General features: G+C 39.7%; 2 protein-coding genes across 2 annotated transcripts in view; one reads left to right on the top strand and one right to left on the bottom strand.

The window, feature by feature from the left end:
* DTL (denticleless E3 ubiquitin protein ligase homolog (Drosophila)) overlaps positions 1–6,255 on the bottom strand; it is a 66,414-nt gene extending 60,159 nt beyond the window's left edge. The window contains exon 1 of the mRNA XM_012638326.1: positions 6,204–6,255. Within this exon, the coding sequence (XP_012493780.1) occupies positions 6,204–6,255 (52 nt within the window). The remainder of the gene's footprint in view (positions 1–6,203) is intronic.
* A 407-nt stretch (positions 6,256–6,662) lies between these two features.
* INTS7 (integrator complex subunit 7) overlaps positions 6,663–13,012 on the top strand; it is a 68,182-nt gene continuing 61,832 nt past the window's right edge. Inside the window, exon 1 of the mRNA XM_012638327.1 lies at positions 6,663–7,118. Within this exon, the coding sequence (XP_012493781.1) occupies positions 6,712–7,118 (407 nt within the window). The 5' untranslated portion in view covers positions 6,663–6,711. The remainder of the gene's footprint in view (positions 7,119–13,012) is intronic.

Raw genomic sequence — 13,012 nt, forward strand, 5'->3', positions numbered from 1 at the left:
AACAGCAGCCAGTCAATGAAGCTTCCTCTGCATTTACACCCAGCCCTCCCTGTATCTTGCACCAGTTAAGCTCCTCCTCCTGTCAGATCAGTGGAGGCATTCTAATTGGAGCCAGAACCCAAACCCTACTGTAAACTGTGCATGGGAGGTATCTAGGTTGCACTCCTTATGAGAATCTAATGTCTGATGACACGAGATGGAGCTGAGTTGGTGATGCTAGCGCTGGGGAGCACTGCAAATACAGATTATCATTAACAAAGAGGTTTGACTGTACGATAAATGTAATGCACTTGAATCATCCTGAAACGCCCCACACATCCTGATCTGTGGGGAAGTTGTCTTCCATGAAATTGGTTGCTGGTGCCAAAAAGGTTGAGGACTGCTGATCTACAGAATAAGTCTAAAACCAAAAGTCTCTGTTCTAATGTTATATATAAATGTACACCTGTGGTTTGAAATTTTTAAAAAAGTCTAATGACTGCAACTTACAAATTCAAAAGGAAATCTTGAACAACCAGATGATATGCTCTGGAAAACCTAATTTTTGCAATGAAACAGTGACTCTTCAACTCTACATCATTGCCTACATCTAATATCCAAACACTGATGAATGGTTAGTGATTGATCCCTGTCTACCCCTCCAATTCTGCAGTCCCTGTAACTAATACTTCATTGATGAGCCATCTTAAGCTACTTTTGGATCCTCATTGTGCTATGAATATGAACCTATGTCCTGAACATCAACCTGTAATGCTTTCCTCCACAACACATTTGGAAAAACCCATTATTACCTCAATGTACAACTTGTTGCCCTAGGGTAACACACAAAATTTCCAAGCAGTATACAAAGACATGAGAGTTTTCAGAGAATCAATTTCCAGATACAGTAGTCCCCCTTTATCCACAGTTTTGCTTTCTACGGTTTCAGTTACCTGGAGTCAACTGTGGTCTGAAAATACTAAATGGAAAATTCCAGAAACGAACAATTCATGAATTTTAAATTGTCTGCCATTTGGAGTAGCAGGAAAACCTCACACTGTTTCACTCCATCCTGCCTGGGAATGTGATTCACCCCTTTGTCCAGAGTATCCATACTGTATATGCTTCCTGCCCTTTTGTCATCTGCCATATAGTCAGGAGGTCAATAGCTGTCTAATGTCATGTCACAGTGCCTACCTACGTCATTCTCCTCACTTCATCTCACCACATGGGCATTGTATCATCCCACATCATAAGAAGGGTAAGTACTATACAATAAGATATTTTGAGAGAGAGAGACAGACCAGATTCATATAACTTTTATTACAGTATATTGTATTATAGTACAATTATAACAATATACTATAATTAGGCACTCTTACTATGCCTAAATTATAAATTAAACCTTATCATAGGTATGTGTTTATACAGGAAAAAACATAGCATGTATAAGGTTCTGTACTATCTGAGGTTTGAGGCACACATCAGGGGTCTTGGAACGTATCCCCTGAGGATAAGGAAGTACTTATGTACTCAACTTCCATACACAGTCATGTGCCATAAACATTTTGTCATCAAAGGACTACATATGATGGTGCTCCCATAAGATTATAATGCAGCTGAAAAATTCCCATCACCCAATGACAGCTTGATGATCCTGACCCTAGTAGGCATAGGCTAATGTGCATATTTGTATCTTAGTTTTTAACAAAAAAGCTTAAAAAATTTGAAAAAAAATTGAAAATAAAAGTTTATAAAGATATAAAGAAGAACTATTTTTGTATAGCTGTACAATGTGTTTATATTTTAAGCTCAATGTTATTATAAAAAAGTCAAAAAGTTAAAAAAATTAAGACATTTATAATGTAAAAAAAGTTATAATAAGCTAAGGTTAATTTATTGAAGGAAAAAATTTTAATAAATTTAGCCTAAATGTACAGTGTTTGTGAAGTCTAGAGTAGTGTAGAGTAATATCCTAGGCCTTCACATTCACTCACCACTCACTCAAGGACTCACCTAGAGCAACTCCCAGTCCTGCAAGCTCCGTGTGCGGTAAGTGCCCTATGCAGGTGTATCATTTTTTATCTTTTATGCCATATTTTAACTGTATTTTTTCTATGTTGAGATATGTTTAGATACATAAATACTTATCGTTGTGTTACAGTTGCCTACGGTACTCAGTACATGAGGTATAGGTTTGTAGCCCAGGAGCAACAGGCTATACCGTATAGCCCAGTCTATACCATTTAGGTTGTGTAAGTACACTCTATGATGTCTGCACAATTCCTCAGAATGTATCTCTATCCTTAAGGGATACATGACTGTATATGCATTTCTAAAACTGATCTAAGAAACTGATGTGTCCAAGAAGGTTGAGGCACATCTTCTCCCCTCCCCTTTCATCACTTCCTTTTTTCCAGTTTACAATGGAAAGGTGTTCCCATGTCCTAATCTCAACCCTCCCACTGATCCAAAGTATAAAAACTTTTGGGTATCAATTAAATATTTTTAAATAAAAAGTTTCTGGAACCTCAACTAAGAGATAATTGGATAATTCCTTTAATAAAGGCACCATACACACCCAAATTCATCTCTTTAAAAGTTGTACTTTCAATAAAATTTTACTTCTTGCTTAACTATTTATCGAAATTAGTTGTATTGTTTTTATCAATTGTATACTACTAATAATTGTAATAATCCAACCCAGAAGAAAGTTTTAACAATTGGAGTCTTATAATGACAGAAAATAGCAATATAAATATATTCTTTGACACAGAAAGGATAAAAGAACTTTTCAAGCATAAAATTAAATCACATTAGGAAAAATTCTGTGGGAGAAATGAAATAGAAATAAGGTCAAAGGAAAAAGCAACTATGTAGAATGTCTAGCAGTTAAGAGTTTGTTCACATTTTTTAAAAAAATGGATGACGTGATTATCCAACCACTATTATATTTACATTCTATTAGAAAAGAATGATTGTAGCCATTTTTAAAATGTCAATATTCACGATATAGCCAGAAAATTACATTCTTTGCATCTGTTAAAAATTACGACAAATACTTTTAGATACCAATTTAAAAATACACAGAAAAGTAAGTAATCAGATTTCCATTTTATTTTTTTTAGAAACAGTTTCACTTTGTCACCCAGGCTGGAGTGCAGTGGCCCCATTATAGCTCATGGTATCCTTGAATTTCTGGGCTCAAGTGGTCCTCCTGCCTCAGCCTTCCCAGTAACTGGGACTACAGGCACATGTCATCACATTTTAAACGTTAAAAAAAAAAGTTTTAATTTTTTTGTAGAAACAGAGATTCACTATGTTGCCCAGACTATTCTCCAACTCCTGGCCTCAAGCAATGCTCCCATCTTGGCTTCCCAAAGTGCTGGGATTATAGGTGTGAGCCACTGTGCCTGGCCCAGATTTCCATTTTAAAAAGATCATGGGCAGCAATGTGGACAATAAACTAGAGAAAAAGAAACTAAGAGGCCATTTGGGAGACTTGTTATGTAGCCCAGACAAGAAGGTATTAGGGCCAAACCTAGGGAAATGTAATAGTAAGAACAGAACAGATCCAAGAGGCAGAATCACAGGGGATGAAGAGAAGGTGGATTCTAGAGATGTTAAGGAAACTTTTTGTATGTGTAATAGTGGGGAAGATGAAGCAGTCTTTGATTGACTCTAGGTTTCTGCTAGGAATACTGGTTTAAAATAATGGGGCCACTCCCTAAAATAGGTAATATACCAGGTTTTGGGGAAAAGTGAATTTAGTTTTGGGCATTTGAGTTTGACATGCTTATGGGACTGAAGGTGGAGACCAACTATAGCTTTTATAAAAAATGGATCTAAAGTACAGCAGGTCCTTGAATAAGATCATTTCATTGAATGTCATTTTGTTAAACTATTGATGAGAAAATCAATTCCTGGTTATGGCCAGTCTCTGTGGAGTTTGCATGTTCTCCCCATGTCTGTGTGGATTTTTTCCTGGTACTCTGGTTTCCTCCCACATCCCAAAGATGTGAATATTAGGTTCCTTGGCATGTCTACATGATCCCAGTGTGAGTGTGGGTTATGTGTGTGAGTGCTCCCTGTGATGGGATGGCATATTGTGTAGGGCTCGCTCCTGCCTTGCACCCTAAGCTTCCAAGATAGGATCTGGGCACCCACGACCCAGAACTGGAATAAAGGTGTCAGAAAATGAATGAATACAAATAATCGTAAAACAAAAATCCATAAAGTGTACAATAATCACACAAATGCACAAAATAAACAATGCGGTACAAAAGGGCTCAGCAAGCTGCCATATCTGTGATTGCTTTTGAACTGTGTGGTGGTAGGAGGTGCTCCTTATAATTTTCCCTTTGCAAACATTTATTCCTTGATTTAACCCATCACCACTACAACCACTGTCACTCATTCATTCATCAAAACTGGAGTAAATAATTACCTTGTTTCTAACAATCTTTCTTAAATGTATGTATGGTTCACATTTATTTCAATGTTTAATATTATAAGTGTTTTGGTTCTTTATTTAGAAGGTTGGTGGTGTTTTTGTGACCAGATATATGCCATTGGAACTTAACTCTTGTTTATATCAATTAGTCTATGATTGTAAAATTAGTTTTATTACACGTTGTTTTGTTGTTTTGTTTAAAGTAGCAGTTTCCAAGAACCTGTCAACAATGGTAAGTGAGGACTTACTGTACAAGAAATGGAAGGTTGTAGGTAGTAGTGGAAGAAGCCCTGATTATGGCTATGATCATCCTTGGGAGTAGGTAGAAGAAAAGGGGCCAAGGATGGAACACCAACATTGAGAGGAAGTGAGAAGATAGTAATTTAGATTTCAGTGGGAAATATATAATAATGAATTTCAGTGCCTACTGCATAATAATGAATATTTGTCAATAGGAGAGAGGGAGGGGGAAAAGTAGACAGATGGAATGGAGAACTGGGAGAAAATCTGTCACAAAATAGAAGCTGAACAGCTTCCCCCAGGACATACAAATAGTAAGGAGTAGAGCTGTTAATTAAAACCCAGGCAGTTTAACTACTAAGACAAAGCTCTCAACTAACACTGTGCATACAGCCACTCATGACACAGAAGGCGGAGGAAAGAGGAGCATTTGGAGGGGGTATAATTACAAAATTATCTAAGAGGAAAGTAAGGATGGTATAAAGTTTCAGATTGGGAGCAGGAAGTTGAGGGACTACTCCTCAGTCTCCTTCTTCGACATCCTTTTCCTAGACCTACTTCTTAAATATAAAAATTCCCTACTCTTTTGTTTTGTTTTCCACTTGGTTTCACTGGGAAGAAGGATCTCTGGATATAAATGACCTTTAAACGAGTAGGATTTCACTTCTGTCCAAGGTTAGTCTGGGTAGTTAACTCCTTTATCAGAAATATATCAAAAAGTTTCAAACCTAAACTCAAATGTCTTAACTGCCAATGTTTTAACACAGGAACATAAGGAACTGTAGAAAATAAATTCAATTTCTACATACTAACATGGGAATAGGTCCAATTTATACCATTAAAGTGAAAAACAAAACATTTTGATCCCATTTCTGAAAATAATAGATATTACCTGTCATCAAAAAACATCTGGAATAATATACTTCTATCTATTAACAGTGGTTATTTCAGGGGGATGTGGTGATGGACATCCTTCACTCTATAATTTAGAATTTTTATAACCATGTAGTCGTGTGGGGTGGCGGGAGGAGATTTTGACCCTGCAAGAAACAGATGTCCTGTCTTCTCTGCTTGACTGAGTTCCTTAACAGCGGTCGTATTCACCGGTGTATCAAAGCAAACAGTAGGGCTCATTAAGGTTCTATAACAAACGAATGAGTTAATCAAATATGAGTCTTGATGATCTCACATAACTGTTGAGAGAAACAGAGCAACACACACACACACATGCATGCCATTTCCAGCTAACGCGCAGCACAGACACAAGCTGTAACGGGCTTCAGAGGCCAGTTAATTTAACGTCCCTCCTTTCTTCGGCCTACACTACGATTTAAAAAGCCCGATTACGATCAAAAGTGTCCCGAAGGAATGAAAGCATAGCTTTCTTCAGTAGTTCACTAATTCACTCTTCCCCTGCGAGAACTCGGCGGCTGGGGAACAGAACTGGAGTCGGCCGTGGTCGGAGGCGGCGTGTGTTTGGGGGGGAGGAGAATCCCGCCAGCCACGAGCAGCAGTTGGGACCGTTACTCACCACTCCTTAGGACGCCAAGCTGGGGCTGGCGGAGCACCGAACTGAAGAGCATCTGGGTCAGAGGAAAAAGCTCAGCGGAGAAAAAAGCCGTGGAAATGCCCCCGAGATCAGCAGAAATCGTGGCTTCCACCCCTTTCACCACGACTCGTTATTGCCTCCAACTCCCGCCACTGTAAGCCCCGGCCGCCAAACTCCGCGCCAAACTGACGTCACGCTCTCTGATTGGCTCTCGCCGCGGCGTCCGGGCGCTTTAGAGTCACTTCCCCTTTCGTATCCCCGCCTCCTTTTCTCCCAGCCGCGGGAACCTAGCTTCCAAGAGCTCCCTGAGCGCCTGCGCGGGGGGCCGCAGAGGGGCTGGCGAACCGCGGGGTGATCAGGGCGCATGCGTAACACGGCTTGACAGCGCGCGGAGGAAAAAAATCCGCGAGAAGGCGGCGGGGGAAGATGGCGGTTCTGGGGCCGAGTTTGCAATCTTTCTGATTAGGCTAGACGAGTAACTGATCGGGTCATGGCAGCAAACTCAACTAAGTCTTTCCTGGCAGATGCCGGCTATGGAGAACAGGAACTGGATGCTAACTCTGCCCTTATGGAATTGGACAAAGGTATTCAAAAGAGCGGGCTGAGCGGGCGAATCGCGTGTTGGAAGTGGCGCCACCAGGTGGTGGTCGCCTCGAGAGAGGCCCGGAAAGCACATGCGCGTAGCTTCGGTGGGCGGGGAATCCGTGTGCATTTGCTGGGGCTAGGGCTTTGGCCGCAGCGAGAGATTGCAAAGATAATTGCAGGAAAATTCAGGATTGCCGGATTGGCCATGCACCAGCTGAACAAGTGGGCCCGTTTTGACCATTTGAGGGCACAATCTGCTTTTCCAAGCAGTGAAAGCGGCTGGCAGATTTCTAAAAACGCTGCTTTGAAATTGTGAAATTATTTTTGAGTCCGTTCAGTTGAGACCAGGTCTTCATCAAGAGTGTTGAATAACATTCTTGCACCGGCTTTATAGCGACTCATTTCATTTCCGTAGCTCTCTTACCTGCGGGTTACAAGGCAGGTTAAATACGACCAAGACCATATGCAAAGCATGGCCCCTGCTCATTCTCTGCAGCAAGTTCGTGAGTTCGGTTTTCTTAGAGAGGGCAGCTTCGTGTAGACAGAGCTTTGGGGTCACACTGAGTTAAATTACAGTTCTGTTAGTTTTGTGATTATGGGCGAGTCGCCTAACTTCACCTAGCCTCGATTTATTGTCTGCAAAGTGAGTACCGTACCACTAAACTGGGAAAATTGTTGTATTAAGAGATATATATTGGTGTGCAAAAGAAGCATTTACCTTCCTTCTTATATATGGATTTGGGAGGCAAAGCAGAAATTTGTCAGTAAAGAACTCGAGTATTAATATGAAACTTTTGTTTCAGTGTGCCTTGAGATTTTTGTTGTATGGGGGAAACATTTTGTCAGGTGGTATACATTTAAATCTTGATTAACCATAGCCAATGTATAATGTATGGAGAACTGGATTAAAAGTCACAAGGATTTGTCTTTAAGTCCACTTTGAGTCATTTCCCAGCTCTCTGACTTGGGCATGTCTGTTAACTTTTTGGGGACTCTCTTGTTTTGTTTGTTTTTTAACCTATAAATATTTTTAGTGGGTTAGTCTAGATAAGAGTTTCTCAGACTTTTTAAAAAGCTTTTACCCCTTTCAATCAACATAAAAATGTCACAATAGTCCGGTGGGGTAGTCCTTTGGTTAAGTCACAGTATCTTAATGTATCCCCATCAACCAAGATAATGATGTTGAGCTTTTCTTTCTCTTACTAAATCATAGGGTTTTTCTCCTCTGAATTGTAAAACTGATATTAAATGTATTTTTCAAGCACTACATAGTCTTTTCTTCCCCATTGTGATACATTCCTCCCTTATTCCCCAGTGAGAGTTGCAGGTGTGGATAAAACCTAATATCCCTACCTGGACATTTTCTTTTTTTTTTTTCCATCTAAAGTATGATCATACTACCTGGACATTTTCTGCCACTCTGGTCCAACTGAGTTTGTCACATGCTGACAGTAGGATAGTGGTTGTAGAACAGGGATCAGGATGGGGCACTGAAGAAAAGAGAAATCTAGAATTGTTTAATTCCTAAAATTTTGCAAGTGTTAGAAAAAAACAGTTTTTCCTTTTTAGAGAAAAGTCGAAATGGAAATATTTCGTATCTGTAAGAAATCGAGTGTCAAGCCTAGATACAAAGTAAGTGATCATCTTCAATCCTAGCAGTACCGTGGGTATTTTACAGATGGGTGTTAGGCTTGGAAAAATAATTTGTACAAGACAAGAAGAAAACTCTTACTCTTTTTTTTTTTTTTTTTGAGACAGAGTCTCACTCTTTTGCTCGGGCTAGAGTGAGTGCCGTGGCGTCAGCCTAGCTCACAGCAACCTCAAACTCCTGAGCTCAAGCAATCCTTCTGCCTCAGCCTCCCGAGTAGCTGGGACTACAGGCATGCGCCACCATGCCCGGCTAATTTTTTCTATATATATTTTTAGTTGTCCGATTAATTTCTTTCTATTTTTAGTGGAGACGGGGTCTCACTCTTGCTCAGACTGGTTTTGAACTCCTGAGGTCAAACAATCCGCCCGCCTCGGCCTCCCAGAGTGCTAGGATTACAGGCATGAGCCACCGCGCCCAGCCCAAAACTCTTACTCTTTTTCACCTTACCATCCAATACCTTTTAAATCTGTTAGAAAATTAGATTATAGAAATAGCCAGTTTCATTTAGAATATTGTTTAACATTTTAAATATTGAATCATTCCATCTTTTACCTATTAAAGTATTTCTGTTTTGTGAGCCAAACGTCATAGAATCAGAAGGCTATAAATTCCAACTTTCTTCTAGTTCCAAAACTTCTAGACCAGTTTCCCAAAGTGTACTCCAAGGAATACTGTTTCTGAAGGGTTTTAATAGGAGTTCCTCCTCTCACCCTCCCCCCATAGGAACTCAGATATGCGAGTTATTTGATCAGGCTTTGTACTAGGGATATAGCAGTTAATGAAACAAAACAAATCTCCTTCCCTCATAGAGCTTTTATTCTAGACAGAGGAAACAGACAATAAGCAAATATAGTAAGCATGTGACAGTAATACATATTATAAAGAAAAATGAAGCATGTGAAGGGGGCTGGAGAAAATTGGTGTGGGGCTGTAGTTGGTTTGTTATTTTATAAAGGATAGTCAAGAAAGGCCTCACTGATCAAGTGTAGGAACAACAAGTGCAAAGGCCCTGGGGTAGAAGCCTTCTTTGCATGAGACAGTAATAGGCAGTGAGAATAGAAGGATAATCAGAGGCCAGTTCATGTAGGGCAGTACAAGCCTTGGAAAAGACTGGCTTTAATTCTATGTGAGGTAGGAAGCCATGGAGGATTTTCAGTAGATGCGTGACATGCTCTGACTTTCCTTTGAAAAGGACCAGTCTGGCTATTGTGTTGAGAATAGACTTAAAGGAGGGCCAGGGACAGAAGTAGGGAGACCAGTGAGAAGCCAATTGTTTAAATAATAATCCCCAGAAAGGAAAACAGTGGGTTGGACCAGGGTGGTGACAGTGAAAACGTGTGTAGCGCTGAGATTCTGGGTATATTTTGAAGGTAAAGCCAACAAGATTTGCCGGTGGATTGGATGAGGATGTAAGAGTGAGTGGTCAAGAAAACTTAGAGGTTTTTGGTCTGAGCTACTGGAATAATGTGTGTTTTTTCGTTTAGTGAGAGGGTGAAAATCCAATCAGTTTGAGACAAGTTAAATTTGAGATGTCTCTTAGACATCCAAGTGGAGATGAGTAGACAATTAGGTATAAGATGTGACCCTTGAACTCTAGTTTAAAGAAGTATTTGTGGCACTGATGTCCTTTGAAACACACTTGGGAAATGCTGCTGTTTATAACCTGTTATATATTTATAACCTCTTGCATTTTGTTCTGAGCCCTTTGAGTAAGCATGGCAGTAAGCTGAATGTTTCTGATGTCTATAGGAACAAATATGGATGTTATTTTGAAGCTGACTCTATTCCATTCCTTCAGGATGTAGTTAGTAACAGGAAAATGACCATTCATATGATGGCCTTTCATTCATTCAGCAAATATTTACTTACCACCTACATTGTGTTATGCACTGTACTCAGAGTTGGGACTATATTGGTGAAAAATACAGCTTTAAGGAGCTTGTGCACATGTGAGTAGACAGATAGGGCTAAATCAAATATGGCTGGCTTTGTTGGTCAGGACAAGAAGTTGGATTTTATGCAGGGTGCAATGGAAAGATGTTGAAAGTATAAGCTGATAGCCATGGTGACTAAGCTTCTGTGGAGACAGCATCTATAGCAAGGTAAATGTCATAATCAAATACATTACAAGTTACATTTATCTGACACAGCTCATGATCTAGATAATCATTACTATATCCAATTGGCCTTATAAAGGACATATCGCACATAAATTACTCTAATGTGACTTTTTCACTAATATAACTTCATTGTCGAAACATTTTTAAAATTTTTCTCACATTTTTTATTTGTATATATTCATGGGGTACGAGTGCAATTTTGCTACATTGATATATTGCATTTTGGTGAAGTCAGAGTCTTTAGTGCATATATCACTGAAGCAGCCCACCAAGCAACCTCCCGTCGTCCACCACCCTCCACCCCTCCGAGTCGCCATTGTCCTCCCATTGTCCATCATTCCACACTCTGCTTCCATGTGTACACATTATTTAGCGCCCACTTGTAAGTGGGAACGTGTAGTATTTGTCTTTAAGTGTTGTTCTGTGTCTGCCCGAGTTGTTTCACTTAAGATAATGGCCTCCAGTTCCATGTTGCTGCAAAAGACCTGATTTCATCTTTTTTTTACAACTGAATAGTAGTCCTTTGTGTATATATACCACATTTTATTTATCCAATTCTCTGTTGTCTAAACATTTTTAAATCGGCTAATGGGAAGTTGTTCTGATAATCTGGGAAAACTTATGCAATGTCTCCTTCACCCTGGGAGAAGAGGAGTCTCTCTTAAATGACATCACTCAGCCTATACGCTTTGTGCAAGGTTGGCCTTTCAAAGGATGAGGTGAAAGCAATGGGGAGGAGAGACTGGTGACTCTCATTCCCTTTCTTGAAGCTGGTGCATTGGGAATGGAGGAAATGTAGGGCGTGGAGTTGCTACTAGAGGTGCTGGTAAGCTTCATGCTTTGTGAAAAGCATGGCAGTATGCTTAATGAAAAATTTATCATGAAATAGGTAAGTGATATGAATCAGGACAACTATCTATATACTCTGATTTTCCTAATTTTCCCCTTAGATGCTATCTCCTTACCCGTGTTCCAAAATATGTGATTTCTCAGACTGTAAAAAAGATCACAGATTGCTTTTACATTATCCGTATTGGCACAGATGTAGTTGGTGTTACAGTAAACAAATATGAGGCCTTTTGGGAAGTATCTTCATAGCCCCTCCTAAAGAGAAAAGTCTCAGCAGCCACATTGGTACTGGGTGACTAAATTCTGTGTCGAAACTGATTGATCAGAAGTGGATATATGATCCACACTGAGTCAAATTCTTTCTCTTGAGGGCCTCTGCTACCAGAACGAACTAAGTCTGACAGTGTTGAGAAGTGGACCTATAAAATCATGTAGATCTGAGGCTAAGGTCAGACTTAGCAACTTAAAGCCACATAAAAACCAGCATTAGAAAGTACTAATTCTCAAGCCTGGTTGGTGGTCCCTTGATGGGCTATGAACTAATCCAAAAATCCAAAGCCCTTCTTCAGTTCTTATTGAAACCCGCACACTCATTTTTATGTATGGCTAAGATCTATCTTGTAAGCAACAAAGCGAGTTATCAAATATGAATACCAACTTTTAGGAATACCTGCTTCTCACTTCCTCTCCCCCAAGGAAGGCCCTTACATCAGAAAACAGGAAAGAGATTTACTCTTCTTTACCTCATTTACCCTGATAGCCTTGTTACAGAGGAATGAGGATCTACTTTACCTTAGAAAAAAAAAATTGGGTGACATTAGAGAAATCAAAACATTCCCTGGCTAATTCAAAATTATCTTTGGTACATTTTAAATCAGCACGTTTAAGCAAATCAGTACAGTCTGTGGGTCTGTTTTTCTGGGGAAGGTAAAACATGTCATATAATGTTGAGGAGACTAGCTGTGCATGGGCTGCTTCCTTACTCTGCCTTTCTCATGTCAACCAAGGTTAATTCATTACAAACAGAACTAAACTATCCTTTCATGTAACTAAACTACTGGCAGTGAGAGGAGAAGGGAAAAATCCTATTACTGTGGATTTTCTCAACAACAGTGCATATATATAAGCACACGTCTGTTCCTTTGTTCCTCTCACCCCCATCCTCAGCCTTGCCCTTCCTCTTTCTGCCCTGTCTGTGTGTTCCTTGACCCTTGTTTCATGTCAGGCCTTCAGAAAAGCCTTTAAGGCTACATGAGCCACTGCCAGACACTTAGAATATCCCTCTTTGCACTGTGTGTTTGGTGGAAAGAAAACTCCTAGCACTTCAGTGGCACTTCTTTTCATGTAAGGGGCTAGAGGCGGGGAGAAAACAGGTGAAGGAGGGATATGTTCTAAATATCTGTTATAAATTTGAATTAATTTTCCCACAGAAACTTTTATTATAAGTGGATAGTTTTGTAGGGTTATAACAACTATGAAGTCCTTTATCAGATACAAGTTTCATAAATATTTTCTTCCAGTATGTGACTTGTCTTTTCATCTTCTTAACAGTATCTTTTGAAGTGCAGACATTTTTAATTTTGATG

Source organism: Propithecus coquereli, unplaced genomic scaffold (genome assembly GCF_000956105.1).
Source record: "Propithecus coquereli isolate 6110/MARCELLA unplaced genomic scaffold, Pcoq_1.0 Scaffold129, whole genome shotgun sequence".
Taxonomy (NCBI): Eukaryota; Metazoa; Chordata; class Mammalia; order Primates; family Indriidae; genus Propithecus; species Propithecus coquereli.